General features: G+C 42.3%; 1 protein-coding gene across 2 annotated transcripts in view; it reads right to left on the reverse strand.

Moving 5' to 3' along the window:
- LOC138854965 (uncharacterized) overlaps nt 1-17,059 on the reverse strand; it is a 102,031-nt gene extending 84,972 nt beyond the window's left edge. For both annotated transcript variants that reach the window (XM_070101240.1, XM_070101239.1), the window contains exon 1: nt 16,896-17,059. In XM_070101240.1, coding sequence (XP_069957341.1) covers nt 16,896-16,944 — 49 coding nt within the window. In that variant the 5' untranslated portion in view covers nt 16,945-17,059. The remainder of the gene's footprint in view (nt 1-16,895) is intronic.
- Between the last annotated feature and the right edge of the window lie 3,243 nt (nt 17,060-20,302).

Here is a 20,302-nt window from a genome sequence, read left to right on the forward strand (position 1 = left end):
CACACACACACACACGCACACACGCACACACGCACACGCACACGCACACGCACACGCACACGCACGCACACGCACACGCACACGCACACGCACACGCACACATACATACACACACACACACACACACACACACACTCTCTCTCTCTCACTCACACACTCACACACACACACACACACACACACACACACACACACACACACACACACACACACACACACACACACACACACACACACACACACACACACACACACACACACACACACACACACTCACACACACACACACACACACACACACACACACACACACACACACACACACACACACGCATGCACATACAACAGGCCTAGTGTCTAATCAACATGTGCCTAGGACCAAATGGACCAAATGGTAACTAACATTCACACACACACACACACGCATGCACATACAACAGGCCTAGTGTCTAATCGACATGTGCCTAGGACCAAATGGACCAAATGGTAACTAACACACACGCGCGCGCACACACACAAACTCCTAAGGCGATGGACTGATTACATCAGACTGCTACACTTACTCTACTTCGTCTTCCATCAACGTTGATGTTTCCAGGATACTGATTAATCTGTGCATTCGACTGAAGAAGGCTGCAGCGCTGGCGAAACAGTTATCATTAAAGATCTCTAGTGTTGAAAATGTTCAACTTACAACACAATATGGATACATCAGTCCCCGGAACTCTAAAATACAGCATGTGAATCACAAATCGTAATAACACTATTTCTTGAGTTAGACGGCTCTGAGGGGACTTGAGCTAGAGTTCGTCACAGCCACGCTGGCGGGAGATTCATCAATAAAAACTTGCACTTGTAGTCACAGTGAGACTCATGCTAACCTCCCTATGGTGTATAAATATACCTGGCCATTCATCTGGCCAAGTGGCTTAACGCGCTAGCCTGGAGTTTTGACTGCCTTGTGGTGAGTTAGAGCCCCACCCGTACCGTGATTTCTTTACAGTATGTGAATTCAATAATCCTCAGCACTATAATAAACAATTCATGTCAAAACATCACTCTCTCTCGTGCCCCAGAGCATTAATATTCATTTCAAGTAAGTGCTAAAGTCTATTTTATATTGAAGAGTGCACTAAAAGTAGACAGATTTATCACACGTGTGCAATACAAGATTTGCATGTCTGGCAAAACAAATTGATGGTTAGACAAAGTTCAGACATTATCACGTGTGAATATTTCAATACTTTACTACCAGGGACTTCGAAACTCAGACATTCATACGAGCAGGATTATAAACCAAGAAATATATTTCTTTCAGCATATACATTCACTTGCCACTTGATTTGATACACCCTTCTAGTACTAGGTAGGACCTCCCTCTCCTCCCCCTTTTTCACCAAGAACTGCCTGAATTCTTCTTGGCATGGATTTACAAAAGTGTTGGAAATCCATCACGCAGTTACTGCATATTTGTCGGCTGCACGTTCATGCTGCGAATCTCCCATTAAACTACATACCAAAGTTTATGCCAAATTTTGTCCCTATTTCCATGTCACATTAGAAATCGTTATCCATCAGACCAAGCGACGCTTTATCAATCTTCACCTGTCCAATTTTGATGAACCTGTGTCCACTGTAGCCTCAGTTTCCTGTTCTTACCTGACAGGAGTGGAACCCGGTGTGGTCTGCTGCTGCAGTCCATCCACTCTAAAGTTCCATGTGTTGTGCATTCAGAGATGCTCTTCTGCATACCCTTATTGTGACACAAGCTTGAGTTACTGTCGCCTTCCTGTTTACTTGAACCAGTCCGGCCATTCTTTGACACCTTTCACTGTCAAGGCGTTTTCGCCTTGATTACACGATCCTTAGGGTACTAGGTGTTCGTGTAATTACATATTGGCGATTATCTATTTAAATTTATGGAATGGGAGGGTGAACGCTGGCTCTTGATCCTTATTTAACCTACAACCAACTGAGGTGATTTGAGAACAGTCCTAAGTCCAGGAACCTTAGAAGGAAAAAATGCAATAATAGACTTTTCTTCGCAAAATTTGTTGAGTGCATCCTCACATTGTTGAAGCTATGTATGAAGTCCACGTATACTGAGAGTAAAATAATATGTACAACAACGGATAATAGATATTTCACTTTATCAATGCTACAAGACTAACAAACAACTCGCCTCTCTCTCAGTTTACAAAAAATAACCACTGGGAAGCAAGGCTAATTCCATTAACTTTTACAATATGAGTGTACATAAGAGGCTTGCATTTTGAAGGTAATCCGATAAATCTCAATGCAACATCCCGACACGACGCGGAGGAAATAAAAATAACAAGGGAGGGTTTTCTCCCCCTGTCCGTGAATTTGTGGATGGGGAGGGTGAAGCCTACATTCCAAGGTGGGAGGGGCGCTGGACACGCATGATAATGAAAACACTAATATATTCAGACACAAATACTTATCAAATTTTAACAAAATATATTCCTCAGACAAAGTTCCACTTGAGTGCGTGCGTGTGCTTTTCTTAAGAATATTATATTACTGATATTATTGTTAAGGAAGAGTGGTTTTCACGGGTTGACGTGCTGTTGGAGTGTGAGCACCGTCACATTTATGAAGGGATTCAGGAAAACCGGTTAGTCAGACTTGTGTCTCTGTAGGTGGGAGGTACAGGACCTACACTCTGAAGGAGTAAGGATGTTACAATTTCGAGGATCGTTAAACTGTCATGTCTGCGCACTTCTGGAAACGTAGCTATTGAAGGAATGATGGTTAGTGTGTTTCTTTTTATTGTTTTTAACATGGCCGGGGCTAAAATAATATTCTCAAAATAATGTGCGCCAAAACCTGTGTTAGTCTGACTATCTGTAGCTGCTGGAACAAAGCTAAGCTTGTGGATTCTCCTGGCGTATATTTTGTTATTATAATAACAAACATAAGTGTCAAAATTCGTACGAGTCACACAGCACGGCTTTCAGTTTGTTTTTTTCCACATCTCGTACAGCATGCTACTTTAATGATAAAAGAAGCTTAACACGTTTAGGGTTGGTAAGGTTCTTTAGGAAACAGGACAAGTAAACACTTGTCCTTAGTCATGTGATGACCCGCAGCTGGAGTTTTTGGTCATCTGACCGAAGCCTTTCGCTGGCTTACCGGTCCACCCCTTCAAGAATTAGGGTTATAATTAACATATTCAATATACACGAAGGCTCGTGCGTGTGCGTGCATGTATGTTGCTTTTTTGTGCGTTTTTGTCCCGGGTTTCATCAGGGTTACCACTTTGTAAGACGCTAGGTCAATCTCTTTTTACTAAAACTCAATAACACAATCATGAGCACAACACGCACTCTTTGTCACGTTCATTATTAAAAGATCTTAAGTAGTATAATCTAGTTGGGTATAACCAGGACCGATGCCAATGGGTAAGGGGGGGCTTAGGGTGTTTCAGCCTCCCAGAATTCCCTTTCTATCCCTCTCCCCCAAATAAAACTAATAATATCACTATTATTATAATCAGAACTTAGTGCTGAACCCAGGTCATACAGCGCTGCTGTATAACTTAAGCTAGAAGGCCCACACTTCCTAGTAAAGGAATTCTGACCCCCCCCCTCCCCAGATAAATCATATATACCTATGACCAGAAGACTTTTTTTAGTGTTGTTTCGCTCAAGAAGAACTTTATCAGTCTTGTGCATTCAGTCGTGGCTACCACTCTGTTCTCTTCTTCGTTGTTTTTCGTGGTCGGAATTTTCGCCATCTTTGGGTAAATCAAGTTTGGTTTTACTTTTCCTCTTCCTGTATTTCTTTTCTCCAAAAAGCCAAGCATATGACAGCAATGGTTGCTGCCACCCTGAGGCTCCCCATAATCTATTTCCTCTGTATGCTGTATTGGAGTTATATCAGCAACAGCGTGAGCTTCATACACTCATCCTTGGGAACTGTTGCCTCACTAGTGTTCACTCTGGTACCTCTCCCGTCATACCATTACCCTCTGCCTTTTATTTCCCTAGGTAATTCTTTAACGCTTTATCATTTTCTTATTACTTATTCCTGTTTTTTTTTTCATTTTCTATAGCAGCCTCCTGTGTGATATATGTGTCAAATGCTTTCATACAACCATGGAAGTGCCCCCGTGGCCTGACTGGCAAAACTCTCGATTCACACGCTCAAAGCCCGGGTTCGATTCCCGGCTGGGTAAAAATATTTCGATGCGTTTCCTTACAGCTGTTGTCTTCACCTAGCAGCAAATAGGGTACCTGCGTATTAGATGACTGGTGTGAGTCGCATCATGGGGGACAAGATTGAGGACCCCAATGGATATAAGACAAAGTCCTCGATGACGCACTGCCTTTCTTGGGTTATCCTGGGTGGCTAACCCTCCGGGGTTAAAAATCCGAACGAAATCATATCTTACCCATCGCTCTTGCTTTGCCTCCAAATCTATCTTAATACTACAAGACCCGCAAGACAAGATTTGTTATTTCTGAACCTATGCTGGTTGTCTCATATACCATCTTTTTAATGTGCTTACCTATTCTTATTACATTTTCCAGGGCCTTAGCCAACATGCTAGTCAGTAAAAGTGGTCTATAATTTGGAACCAACTGCTTATATCACATTCTCATTTGAAGTTTTCTATCTACCTGATAACTGCCCTGACTCAATCATCTTTTCTACAGCGTTACTAAGGCATACAAACTTCTGCTGTATCATTTCCTCCTTTTTGCTGCAATTTGCTCTAATGGGGCACAAAAGCATACTGCGAGACAGGTGCAGAACAAACTTTTATTGTGGCAACGTTTTGCTCTTGGATTTTATAAAGTAATAAAAAGAATGAAACGTTACCAGAATAAAAGCTTGGTCTACAAGAATCTTTTCTTAAATTTCCTCTAAATTTTACTATTAGCTTCTTTTTTCTCCGCCGTCTAATAAATTACTCGCCTATCTCCTTGCCATACTTTGTCAGTATACCATCTCATTTAGTCTCAGTATGTAATCAGTTATTGTCTCCTTCAACCTTGTGTGGCTGTGCTACCTCTAGATCTTTCTCGAACTGTTTTTCTGCTTCCCTTATCTTTGTATAGTCTTGTCTTGCTCTTCTGTTTAGTTTCCAGTTTTCTTCCGTCTTTTCCTATAGGTTTTTCTATGCCCTTTTACTTTCAACATTTGCCTCACTACGTTTCCTTGTAAGTCGTAGACCACCATGTTCTTTGTCTTCCCCATCTTTCTTCTTGGTACGAATCTCATTTCTCGGTATGGCTTTAGTAATCTCTCCGTCATAGTCTTTTCCTCCATTTTTATCCGGGAACTCATTACTATGTAATTTAAACCACTATAACCTTTCTTTTTGCTCATCTCACCACTTTCGCATCTCATCCTAGTGTGGGTTAGCATATTCTATAGGTTCCTTGTATTGTTTACGTTCGCTTGCTGATTCAGCTTCTCCCCATTGCCTAGTGGAGTCTACGATGGCTCTCCATATTCCTGATCGTCTGTGTGATTCTTAGTTCCTCCAGCCAATTTATGAACAAAGTTTCCCCCATGATCAGTAGTTTTGCCTTCGGTTTCCCATACTTCTGTCTTGGTTATGTAGGATTTTAAACCACTATTATGACCTTACCACCTCTTGTTTCCTTTATTCCTACTATGTATATTCTCTAAAAGCACTATTACGTCTAGTTATTAATCCCTTCTCTCACACATTCTTACTATGCGATATCCCTCAGGAAATATAACATTCATATATCCATAATCTTCGTCCTGGGTATCACTACTACATCTTATCTCGTAGCTCATTGACAAAGGTGTCTGTATTGATATACCTGTAACTATCTTTCAATTATGTAATCTTAAGTATAACTGCCCATTTGCTATACTTGCAGCTACAGGAGTAGTTTTTAGTTTAACATCTTTATTATGCACCCCATATCTATCCTGTGGGCGGTAGTCAAAGAATTACAGAGATACATAATGGGTCCAGGGACTGGACCGCAAAGTTTTGATAGCTGAGCAAGTTACAGTGGTAATGAACTATTTACATGTTTATATCTATGCTCGTGGTGTTTCGTCTTCAGAAATTAATTTATCAACGCTACAGTTTTAATGATTGTAGCATTTTAGTTTCTAGCTCTGCCTCTCAACTCGTACTAACCGGTTTTACTAATTTCTGGCCTCCCGGGCACTGTCAGATCTATTCTTGAGCCAGTGTATGGTGACTGCCTTCAACAGTGATGAGGCGCCCTTCGTAGCGTTCCAGTGGCATCGCTCTCCACTGGCTCCCTCTATTATCCAGTGCCTTCCTCTCCTCGTACCTGGCTCCCTCTCCTCGTACCTGCCTCCCTCTCCTCGTATCCACTGGCTCCCTCTCCTCGTATCTGGCTCCCTGGCTTTGTTTCAAATAGCCAGCCTATCCTCATCCACTGCATCCAGTCCTCTGAGAATTTTGTAGACAGTGATCATGTATAAACTGGTCCTCATTACTTTGCTCTTAATCGGAGTTTCTCAAGTCTTGTCTCACAGTCGTGTGTGTACTTACCTATATGTGGTCGCAGGGGTCGATTCACAGCTCCTGGCTGGCTGTGTATGTATGCACGTATATGGGGGGGGGAGGCTGGAGAGTAGAGGCTACAATTAATGTTGAGTATTAAGTAAGTTTATTCAGGTACAGGTATACATAAATAGTTACATAAATTATCATACATAGCAGCATATGTGTAGGTTACCAAGGATATTGATGTATAATCATAAAAACTACAAAAATGTTCACCGAACTACTAGTGCTGCAGGTGGACTCAACTGTATAAAAACTTAGTTTAAACTTCCTTGACTACGGCCCACACACACACACACACACACACACACACACACACACACACACACACACACACACACACACACACCTACTAACACTCCCCCCCCCCCGCAGGAGGGAGAGATATATCATAATCTACACTTGGAAAATCTTGGAAGGAATGGTCCCAAATCTGCACACAGAAATCACTCCCTACGAAAGTAAAAGACTGGGCAGGCGATGCAAAATGCCCTCAATTAAAAGTAGGGGCGCCATTGGTACACTAAGAAAAAACACCATAAGTGTCCGGGGCCCAAGACTGTTCAACAGCCTCCCATCAAGCATTAGGGGAATTACCAATAAACCCCTGGCTGCCTTCAAGAGAGAGCTGGACAGATACCTAAAGTCAGTGCCGGATCAGCCGGGCTGTGGCTCGTACGTTGGGCTGCGTGCGGCCAGCAGTAACAGCCTGGTTGATCAGGCCCTGATCCACCAGGAGGCCTGGTCGTGGACTGGGCCGCGGGGGCGTTGATCCCTGGAATAACCTCCAGGTAACCCCCCCCCCCCCGGCATTCTTGAAGTTACATAAATTTAAATTCCAAACTCAAATAATGTCGAAGTTCAGGCAGTAGAGATCAAGAAATAAAATTTAAAAACATACCTGCACTTACCCGTTAAATATTACATACGAAAGAAATTAAAAGAATAAGATAAACGAAGCAATTCATACCAAGAGAACTATTAATGTACAACAACCACGAGAGACCATTAATCTCATGGGAACTTCAACTAAAATAAAAGTAATCTGACTGGTTCATGAGGTTAGATGAGTAATAACTGGAAAGCCAAATTCTTCAATCTCAGGACTTTGTTTACATTGATCAATCATAATATATATCATGCAATAGTGACGAGGTGATGAATAATTCACATCACATATGCAGTGCTTGGGTATATGTGTTGATGAAATGTTTAGCTTGTGTAGTAGGCTTCTTCAGTCGCGTACAGGAGAGTATAACACTGGAAACAGTAGTAGTGGTACTAGTAGTAGTGGTACTAGTAGTAGTGGTACTAGTAGTAGTGGTACTAGTAGTAGTGGTACTAGTAGTAGTGGTACTAGTAGTAGTGGTACTAGTAGTAGTGGTACTAGTAGTAGTGGTACTAGTAGTAGTGGTACTAGTAGTAGTGGTACTAGTAGTAGTGGTACTAGTAGTAGTACTAGTAGTAGTGGTACTAGTAGCAGTAGTGGTTAGTAGTAGTAGTAATAGCAGTAATAGTAATAGTAATAATAACTTGATCAGTTTATCAACCTTGGTAGAAGGTGGTCAGTCGTTCAAGCATAGGAATGCTGACAGACCTAATATGTCAGAGCAGAAGTGAAGTGGAGCAGCTGGGGGTGACGCCACAGGTGAGTGAGGACCACAGTGGAAGTAGGTCATGTCAAACAGTTGTCTTTCATTCATATATTCATGGGGGAAACGCCTGGAGGCAATCAGATTTAACTCAAGGGGAAGAGGATGAGTTCCATTATCTTAGATCAAGAACCCTTCATTAGCATCACGTAACCATCCCCCCCTTAAGGGCCAACTCATTAAAAAAAAGATACGAAACGGCTAAAGCAAAACTGTCAACATTGTACACTGTGATGCCTAAGACATCTGCAACACCTGGTCACCTGTAGTGATGACATTTCACTCATCAATGGCTTTTTCAGTCTAATAAAGAGAATATATATTGGAGACAGCAGAACAAGTGGAGAGAGAATTTTGAAGTGTTCAGTCCCTTTGATAAATCAAGACTGAGATAATTATCAAAATTACCTTTCCGGATCTACATATCAGACATTACATTCAGTAGAAAGCTTAGCAGCTCTCAACAAATTATCATACCTATCTTTCAAATGTCACTAAATATGACTTGGAATGAAAAAGAACACAGGAAACAGGTTAATTATTGAGCAACCAAACCACAGCCCGGATCAGCCTGGCTGTGGTTCGTACGTTGGACTACGTGCGGCCAGTAGTAACAGCCTGGTTGATCAGGCCCTGATCCACCGGGAGGCCTGGTGGTGGACCGGGCCGCGGGGGGGGTTGATCCCCTGAATACCCTCCAGGTAGACCATCCACGGAGATATGTCCACCCAGTTATACGAATGAAGCGACTGCCAGTTCAACGTTTTGTTCTCTGGCTGGATTGCTGGTCTTGTTATTATAAACATAACCAAGCACTAAACCCACAAGGGTCATACAGCGTTGTGTTGGTCTTATGTCTTTTAAAAATGCAAGATGACAGGCAAATCTTACAAGTCTCTACGTACATTCAGTTTAAATATTTTGTGTGGGTTTTCTGAGAGTTCTTATTCCTGTAACATTGTCTACCAAAATTTAAGTGTGTGGTCTGAGACCCAGCTGAGAGGTGATGGTCCTGGGAGCATAACAGGTGTGTGGTCTGAGACCCAACTGAGAAGTCATGGTCCTGAGAGTATAACAGGTGTGTGGTCTGAGACCCAACTGAGAGGTGATAGCCCTGGGAGTATAACATGTGTGTGGTCTGAGACCCAACTGAGAGGTGATGGTCCTGGGACCATCACCTTGCAACAAGATAATAAATTATCTTGATTTAATGCAGTATTTTAAATAGCTGCTATATAAATTTACAAGGGACAGAAAAGAACAATAGAAACTCAGCAAAATATACGATAATAGTTGCATTTATACCGTAATGATTCATCAGAAATTGCCGAGATCAATGGGAAAAAAATATTTGGAACCTTTGAGGCCTGGTCACAGACCGGGCCGCGGGGGCGTTGACCCGCCGAAACCCTCTCCATGTATACTCCAGGTATGCAAGGAAACTACCAAAATAAGCAATGAAGGCCAGAAACGAATATACGAAAAGTAAGAAAGAATATTTTATAGAAATATCGGACAAGACCAAAACACAACCAAATCTTAAAGTTGGTAAAAAGAAAAGCGTGAAAGAAGATATTAAATAAATTGAGGACGAAGACAGAGGTAATGTTAGATGAACATAGAGTTTCAGGATGTATCCACAGATAAAGACATCTTGGATGTCGAGAATTAAAATTCCGAACACAACTGTAATAAATGACATTGCTGTATCCAAAGAAAAGGTAAAGAAACTACTACTGCATATTGACAAGACAGAGTAATAGGACCTGACGATATACCATAATAGATTTTAAAAGAGTGTACAGGCAAAGTAATTATCCTCCCTAGAAGATCTTTGAGATTTCACAGCAAGTGAACTGACAGGCAAAGTGGCACAAGAAGGGGCTACAGGCCTTTATCACTGACATAACTATTTTTTGTGATGCAAAAAAAAAATGGAGAATCACAGACTTAGAGAGCAAGAAGCTACTAGCATCTAGTTCAGTCTTCGATTAGCAAATTCGTGAACATTAAGGAAATGGATGGGTGATTGAATTTATTTAGAAATTAAAAAAAAAAAAACTTTAGATATTTTTTCATGAAATATTAATCTTGAATTTATAAAAATAAAAATCTTAGGAACAAAAGGCAAACTTAGCAGCATTCAAAGATTTTTTCGTTTAAAAGGAAAATGCGAATTAACAAGATGAAAGAGATATTAACTGGGAATATCCGTTATTCGCTATTATTATTATTATTATGGAGCTCTAAACCCTTAGGAATTATACAGCGCCTGGGGGGATGGAAGGCATACCTGGTTTTGATTATAATTAATAATAATAAGGCAGTCATTCTCAGTTCAGGGAACTGGAGCACAGATCCAATTACCTGGATCAAGAGCCCCTCACCAGCATCGAGGAACCTCAAGGGAGGTCCCTCACCAGCATCGAGGAACCTCAAGGGAGGTCCCTCACCAGCATCGAGGAACCTCAAGGGAGGTCCCTCACCAGCATCGAGGAACCTCAAGGAAGGTCCCTCACCAGCATCGAGGAACCTCAAGGGAGGTCCCTCACTAGCATCGAGGAACCTCAAGGGAGGTCCCTCACCAGCATCGAGGAACCTCAAGGGAGGTCCCTCACCAGCATCGAGGAACCTCAAGGGAGGTCCCTCACCAGCATCGAGGAACCTCAAGGGAGGTCCCTCACCAGCATCGAGGAACCTCAAGGGAGGTCCCTCACCAGCATCGAGGAACCTCCCTTGAAGGGGGGGGGGGTGCCTCAAGTATCAGTGCTTGCTTCATTAATATTTCTAATTATTGTCACTGACTTTGGAGGAATAAAAATCTGTACTTACATATTTACAGATTATGAAAATATTATATGCAAATAACTGATTAAATCCTTATAAGAACGCTGAAAAATTGAGCAAATGTAATATATGATTGGTGGGGCCCAGTCCCTGGACCCATTATGTACCTACAGGATGGGTATAGGGGGCATAATAAAGATGTTAAATTTAAACTAATGATTGGTGGAGTTAAATGTAGATAATGCAATTTAATGGAAGTGTGAGAAACCTAAAACAGACCAAACGAAGAGTAATAGGCAATGAGAAAAATATACTTAGGATGATATAGTAAAGGTGTCAAAGATAGGGACCAAAAAATGTTACCGACCGCCAAATTATGGAATAATAATAATATAATCTTTATTTCTATAAGTACATGTACAAGGTATACAGGTCTAGCTGACATCAATGACATATTACTGTATAGAAAGCCGCTTGTTATGCTGAGCATTTCGGGCAAATTAGGTCAATTTTGTCCTAGAATAAGACCTACACCAGTCGACTAACACTCAGGTAACCATTTTACTGATGGGTGAACATGGACAACAGGGGTCTTAAGGAAACCACGTCCTAATGTTTCCACCCGTATCGGAGATCAACCCCCGGACCTTAGTGTGTGATCTGATTGCGCTACCAATCGAACTATGGGAATCTAAAACTACCCTTAATTTGCAAAGCTTACAAATAGTTTTGAAAATTATGACTGAGAAATACCAAAATAGGAATATGCATCAGAGGGATGGTACAACACCTGAGTGTGAAATTAAATAAGATAGTTTTAATTAAAGATACTGTATGGCTCTCACAGCTAATTAAAAAAAAAGTAAGTTTCGACGAAAAGATGAAAATTAAAGTGTCGGCGTCATTATACTCGGCCAGAAAAAAAAATGAAAAATTATGTAAATACTTTTATGGCAACACTGGTGGCATTCCAGTTAGAAACTCCACCACACCCACAACCATTACCACCACCATCCATAACCACCACCATCCATAACCACTACCACCACCACACATCTCTCGCACAACTACCAACATCACTCACAACCACTAATACACAACCACCACCAAATCGTATCAAACAACCATCTTTAAGCAACCACATCAACCGCCACCACATCAATGGCTAACACACAAGAGGTCACAATTGGAAGTTGAAGACTCAGAGGAATCAAAGGGATGTTAGGAAGTATTTCTTCAGTCATAGAGTAGTCAGGCCGTGGAATAGCCTAGAAAGTGACGTAGTGGAGGCGGGAACCATACATAGTTTTAAGGCGAGGTATGATAGAGCTCATGGCGCAGGGAGAGAGAGGACCTAGTAGCAATCAGCGAAGAGGCGGGGCCAGGAGCTGTGACTCGACCCCTGCAATCACAAATAGGTGAGTACAAATAGGTGAGTACACACACACACACACACACACACATACACACACACACACACACACACACACACACACCTATCACTTCAAGCAACCAACTGCACACAAACACCAATACCACACAAAGAACTACCAACACCACACAAACAACCACATCAATCACCACCACACATTCATAACTACCACCACATATTTAAGTCTCCTACACAATACAAAGTTGCATTGTCAAAGGTAAATACGCTCTATATTCTAACTAATGGTATCCATTCATTTGGTACACTTGCGTCTGACACGGTCTGGGGGATACACGAAGCACAGTCTCAATAAATTACAAATATCATCTAATGGTATTGCTGTCTGTGGGGAGCTGCTTAACACTATTGAATTAGCTTCGGTAGAAAGCCTCGCTGTTGTCACAGTCTCACGTGTCAAGACGAAATTGTACCTCTGGTGTTCATTATTGGTAACGATTAATCTGTACTGAACAACTTAGTGAATTACAGCTAAAATATTATTAAATATTAAACATCACATGTGCTATTCTAGTGTGCAAGAGCTATTCAAATTGATAAATGAGGCTTATTATTTTACAGCCTATTCAACACTATTGGACTATATATTAAATGCAAAATACGGCGTTATTATATTTCACAGGTATATATTTACCTCCGTGAATTACTCGTCGGAATGACACAAGAAATTGTAAATAAAACGGGTGGACTGTATGCGATACATTTGCATAAAATTATGCGGTCATTAAATGCTAATTAAAATTAGTAACAGGAATTACCCTCATTAGAACATACACAGGATATATACACCGAGAGGTGTATGCTTATGTATATACACACTGATATTATACTTTAATCCAAATTTTAGGGGTTCAAGTATCTTTGAAGAACTAGAAGAAACTCGGATGTAAGGACCCATAGTGAGGGGGAAGCTGGGATAATTGAAGAATATAGCTACAGATAAAGGAAAAAAGTCGGGGCTAAACCCAGCACCAAAGGCACTGTAAGGTTTGTGCTCCTCAACTCCCCTCTTCAAGAGTGGTCGGGCAAGGTTGGCTATAGGTTGGACGGTGGCGGCCCCAAAGGACTCTAGGCAAGGCTCTTTACTCAAACTGCACAGCAATGCAATCCATGGCTATGGTATTTTAATAGTGAGGATGGAAGATATGGCAAAGGATGATAGTTGCAAGAAAAGTGGCTTAAGTAAACGCAAAGAGATCGGAAGAGGTTTTGTAGATTGTGAGGGCGTCTGATAGTGTTGTCAAGGAAGTCCATGAGTCACGGTATGTCTCAAGTCTGTCAAGCTTTCTGTTACTTAGTGTTTTCCAGAAGACGTTCAGAGCTGGTATGCCAGTCCTGAGATGGAGTAACTCGCTCGTGGCAAAGTCCTGGCACCTCACGTCCAGCCCCAAGTGCAAATGCCCGATCCCGTAACTCGATCGCTAACACACTCACCTCACAAACTGAAGTCCGGGGTTCGAATCTCCTCCGGTACGGCTGGAAAACATTAGGGACGTGTTTTCCATAAGACACCTGCTGTCCCTGTCCCTGTTCACCCATCAGTATAAAGTGGGTACCTGGGTGTTAGTCGACTGGTGTGGGTCGCATCCTGGAACAAAACTGACCTAATTTGCCCGAAATGCTCAGCATAACAAGCGGCTTTCTATATAGCAGTATGTTACTGATGTCAGCTATGTCTGTATACCTTGTATATGTATTTGTAGTAAATATATTATTATTATTATTATTATTATTATTATTATTATTATTATTATAGCTTTAGAGCGCTAGTCTTTGCAGCCAGAATTAAAGCAAGAGGAGTGTACATGATGAGGGGTCTGATAAGAGAATTGCACTCTCTCAGCCTATAAAGCCGAGAGAGTGCAGTTCACGCCACAGCGGCATTAGAATCGATGTGATCGTGGATTCGTAACTTGTAGTCGAGGTTGACTCCAAGTAGTTGTGGATGAAGTGCGTGGTATAGGTGTTTGTGAGACAGTGCTCTGAGTTCGACAGGAGTAGGGATGCCTCGTCTATGATGGAAATGGGTTATTTTAGACTTGCTTGCATTAGTTTTTTGGGTGTATAGGGTCTGGTAAGTCATTTGTATAAAGAATGTAGGAGAAAGAACGGAGCCTTGTGGAACTTCTGTCTGAAGGGTGAAGTAGTAAGGAAAGTTTTTTTCTGAACTTGGTACGGATAGTGCGACCATCAAGAAAATTACTTAGTAATTTAGCCGTCATGCCACACCATGACGAAAGCCTTCTCCTCGACCTTGACAACGGGGACAGTTCAGGATAATGTTTAAAGTGTCTCGTGTAGAGCGGTGTTATCTAAAGCCAAAAGTATCCTTGACTAATAGCGAAAAGGTTAAATGCAGCCTTGATGACCCTCATGCATTCAATAGGCTTTAAACCCAATGAACCAATCAACCTTAGAACATACCTTAGCCTAAATGACACCTGCCTCAACAGCCTCCCCTACCCCTCTACTATTTTGCCTTCTGGCCTTCTCAACCAAAGAAAATGCTAGATTTTTGCTCACGGGCAGTACTTGCCAGACAAAATTTCTTCCCAAGTAACCAGAATAAGTAATATTTTCTTTTAAAGGAATGGACTAGTAAGCTAGCAGAAGGCCTCGGTTAGATGACCAAACGCTCTAGTGGAGGATCATACAACAAACTCACTTACTAGGAGGTTACCTGGAGAGGGTTTCGGGGGTCAACACCCCTGCGGCTCGGTCTGAGACCAGGCCTCGTGGTGGATCAGGGTATAATCAACCAGGCTGTTACTGCTGGCGGCACGCAAACTGACGTACGAATCACAGCCCGGTTGGTCAGGTACTGACTTTAGGTGCCTGTCCAGTGCCTTCTTGAAGACAGCCAGGGGTCTATTGGTAATCCCCCTTATGTATGCTGTGAGGCAGTTGAACAGTCTTGTCTCTCAGTGTATTCGTGGCGCCCCTGGTTTTCATTGGGGGAACGTTGCATCTCCTGTAGTCTACCTGGAGACTATTCCTGGGATCAACGCCCCTGCGGCCCGGTCCACGACCAGGCCTCCCGGTGGATCAGGGCCTGATCAACCAGGCTGTTACTGCTGGCCGCACGCAGTCCAACGTGCGAACCACAGCCCGGCTGATCCGGCACTGACTTTAGGTATCTGTCCAGCTCTCGAAGGCAGCCAGGGGTTTATTGGTAATTCCCCTTATGCTTGGTGGGAGGCTGTTGAACAGTCTTGGGCCCCGGACACTTATGGTGTTTTCTCTTAGTGTACCAGTGGCGCCCCTACTTTTAATTGGGGGTATTTTGCATCGCCTGCCCAGTCTTTTACTTTCGTAGGGAGTGATTTCTGTGTGCAGATTCGGGACCATTCCTTCCAGGATTTTCCAAGTGTAGATTATGATATATATCTCCTGCGTTCCAACGAGTACAAGTCAAGTGCTTCCAAGCGTTCCCAGTAGTTCAGGTGCTTGACAGAACTTATACGTGCAGTAAAGGTTCTCTGTACACTCTCTAGATCTGCAATTTCACCTGCTTTGAACGGAGATGTTAATGTACAGCAGTATTCCAGCCTAGAGAGAGCAAGTGATTTGAAAAGGATCATCATTGGCTTGGCATCTCTCGTTTTGAACGTTCTCATTATCCATCCTATCATTTTCTTTGCACTTGCGATCGTGGCACTGTTGTGCCGAGTCTTTTGCTTTCATAGGGAGTGATTTTCGTGTTCATGTTCGGTACTAATCCCTCTAGGATTTTTCCAAGTGTATATTATGTATCTCTCTTGCCTGGGCTCCAGGGAAACAATTGATGAAATTAAGACACATGTGCAACATCTGGGTATCTTTATTGTAGACGTTTCGCCATCCAGTGGCTTTATCAATACAAATTCCAGGACTTACCTAAGTCCTGAAGAAACTTACCTAACCCTTAAAGAAGGTGACCTATTGCTGAGGAAGGGCTCTTGTTCCAAAGAACTGGAATTACATTTAATGTCCTCGGTTCAAGCCTTTTTATTTTTACCTTTCATTACTCAGGCGCTATGTGATCTTCCCCTCCTTTCCTCCTACAAGTTCAGCGTCTCTCATGAATAAATGATATCCAAAGAATTTATTTTTACGAAAAGGTGAGCCAGGTGATGCTGTTTAGACAATGTATCATCCGGCCCCTGATGTGGCCCATTATTATTATTATTATAAAGTCAACCGCTAAAGCTGAAAGGGTCAAACAGCTGCTGATGCGCTCCAGACTCCAGGTGTGGCCTTTCATGTGATGTTCATGACCGCACAGCTAGTCTTTATGCAAGATGTTGATCACACAACCAGTCTTTATGCAATATGTTGACCGCAAGACCAGTCTATTCAATATTTTGACAGCACAACCAGTTTTTATGCAATATATGGACACAACCCGTCTTTTTCCAAAATATCATCTAAAATCTAAGTTATATACTATAGCCATACAGTATTACCAACTCACCAGCCAGGAAGAGGACGCCCACGACGCTAGCGAGACAACTAGGCGCCATGACAGGGTGGAAGAGTTTCACCAAGGTCACCACCTTCCTCTGTTGTCTGCAGCTGCTTCCACCCTGCTTGTGCCTTCACCAGCACAAGCATCAGCGGCCGCTGCTGCCCTGAAAGTGGCTGCCTGGCACACTGCTGTCTGGGCCACAAACTCCAACCAATCAACACATTTGTTGACAAATAGAGCAACGACCTGACCAACCAGAGAGGGGTGCTTCTATGAACAATGTTCGTGTCGACCAATCACGGTGCACTAAGCATATTCCCTAGCCACGCCCACCTCCTCGATTCCCCCCTGCCTCCCTCAGAGGAGGTTCTTTGATGCTAGTGACGGGCTCTTGATCCAAGAAATTCGACCTGTCCTCCCCTTCTTTGGATCAAACTGGATTGCTTCCCTTTCCCAAAGCGCTGTATAACCCTAAATATGATAGTTTAACATCTTTATTATGCATTCCTTACCCAACTTGTGGGCGGTAGTCAACCTGTGTCAGTATAGTTACAATTATTATTAGTCTGCCCGAAATGCCTAGTCATGCTAGGCATGATAGTGGACCTCTTTGTAATTAATATTTCATATGTAAACCATACATTGTAACCAATATTTTATATGTAAACCCCACATTTTACTCTTTACAGAGAAATAAACATTTGTATTCGTATTTGTAAGTACATAATGAGTTTTGATAGCTGAACACTGTCACAAAGGTAATGAACTATTTACATGTTTATACCTGGTCACAATCATAAAGATTATTATTATAATCGGAGAAAGCGCTAAACCGAAATAAAGATCATTATAATCATGGGGGAGCGCTAACAATCAGATTATTATTATTATAATCAAGGGGGAAGCGCTAAACCCGGAGGATTATACAGCGCCTGGGGGGGGATGTGGAAGGCATTCAGGCTTAATTCGGGGAACTGGAGCACAGATCCAATTCCCTAAATCAAGAGCCCCTCACCAACATCAAGGAACCTTCCTTGAGGGGCTAACAATCAGAGTTGTTTATGCAGACATTAATTTGGTCACACAAAGTAGTAATATTTTATTTACAGTGAGCAAAGTCATATTTTTCCAGAATGGTTTGTAATATACTACTTTGGATAAAATACTCTGAGATATCTTGAACATTTCTGAGTTGTCTCTGAATTCATTAATTTTATAGCATTCCAGCACAGCCTGGTTGATCAGACCCACAATGAGGCCTGGTCCCAGACCGGGCTGCGGGGGCGTTGACCCCCGAAACCCTCTCCAGGTAAACTCCAGATAATGACGCAAGGTGTGACAGTAGTCCATTTGGCAAAGTTTATATGTCATTTAAGGTTTAGAAAGACACGTAAGCAAACACTATGACATATTAGAAAACGTTTCGGTCCTGGGACCTTGATCAAGGTCCCAGGACCGAAACGTTTTCTAATAAATGTCATAGTGTTTGCTTACGTGTCTTTCTAAACCAACTTGTCGGTATTTATTACCAAGGTTTATACCGTCATTTAAGATGCCCCGTGGCCTGGTGGCTAAAGCTCTCGCTTCACACGGCGAGGCTTGGGTTCGATTCCCAGCAAGGGTAGAAACATTCGGCGTGTTTCTTTACACCTTTACAATCTGTATTCCCCCATCAATAAAATGGGTACCTGGGAGTTAGTCGACTGGTGTGGGACAAAACTGACTAATTTCCCCGAAATGCTCTGTATAACAAGCGGCTTTCTATGTAGCAGTATGCCATTGATGTCAGCTAGGCCTGTATACCATGTACATGTAATTGTAGTCGACTGGCCTGGGACAAAACTGACTAATTTCCCCGAAATGCTCTGTATAACAAGCGGCTTTCTATGTAGCAGTATGCCATTGATGTCAGCTAGGCCTGTATACCATGTACATGTAATTGTAGACCTAAAGATAACATTTAATATTTGGTCTACATCTGATGATAGTGATTATTATTATTATAATCAAAAAGAAGCGCTAAGCCGTGGTGATAGTGATTTAACCTCCCAAAGATACATGTAATGCAGCCGGAGCCGGGCGGTGGTGATGTTCAAGAGTTTATTTTGTTGGATGCGCTATAGACATGTGGCTCCTCCTGCATGACGGAATGGTGACAGATGGACTGGCTGCTGTCAGTCTACCTCAGTCTTAGGTCAATAAAATTCAGTTGAAATTCTTTTAGAATTATTGTTCTCAAACTGCTAAATGACAGCCCAATTGTAATCTACTTGTCTTTGAAGGCATATAACTTAGCCTATTCATCATTTCTACAATGCATCAAAAAAACCAATGTGAGGTGGAATCCACAGTGGACTCCACTGTCCACAATCCTACTATACACGTATCTGGCTACTGACACAAGCATGCCACAGTTTATATTAAATATCATAATTATATTATTCACATGGGTTAGGAAAGGGGTCATACAGCGCCTAGGCTAGTGGGAGGCAATCAAGTTTGAGCAATGGAAGGGGAGGAGCTTCAATTACAAGGACCCCAATGAAAATAAGTCACTTTAAATTTCCTTGGTTATCCTAGGTAATTTCCACTTCGCATGATAATTGTAACGACTCACGAAATCGTAATGACACGATTGCAAACATGTAATACCTGTATATAAGATTTCGTGAGTCATGTATACCTGTGTCTGAATAGACTTACTAGTTCTTCACTAGCATCCAGGCACCCAACCTGAAGAGCTAAGTTTAATATCTTTATTGTGCACCTCAAACCCATCCTGTGGGCGGTAGTTAAAAGATTGCCGAGGTACATAATGGGTCCAGGGACTGGGCCCCAAAATCTTGATAGTTGAACGTTACAAAGGTAATGAGCTTCAGGTACATCTGGTCACAATCATGACCAAGTTGCAAAAGTAATGAATCGTTCACACGTCATACATGGTTATAATCATGAATAAATTACGTGCAAAGTAATGGGCAATTCACACGTCCACAACTGTAATGAGTTATTAGTGCAAATATTAATTGGGTCACACACACAGACACACACACACACACACACACACACACACACACACATACACAGACATACACGAGCACACATGAGCACATACACAAGCACACATACACGAGCACACACACACGAACACACATACACGAGCACACATACACGAGCACACATTCACGAGCACACATACACGAGCACACATACACGAGCACACATTCACGAGCACACATACACGAGCACACATACACGAGCACACATACACGAGCACACATACAAGAGCACACATACACGAGCACACACACACGAGCACACATACACGAGCACACATACACGAGCACACATACACGAGCACACACACACGAGCACACACACACGAGCACACATACACGAGCACACACACACGA

Source organism: Cherax quadricarinatus, chromosome 76 (assembly GCF_038502225.1).
Source record: "Cherax quadricarinatus isolate ZL_2023a chromosome 76, ASM3850222v1, whole genome shotgun sequence".
NCBI lineage: Eukaryota > Metazoa > Arthropoda > Malacostraca > Decapoda > Parastacidae > Cherax > Cherax quadricarinatus.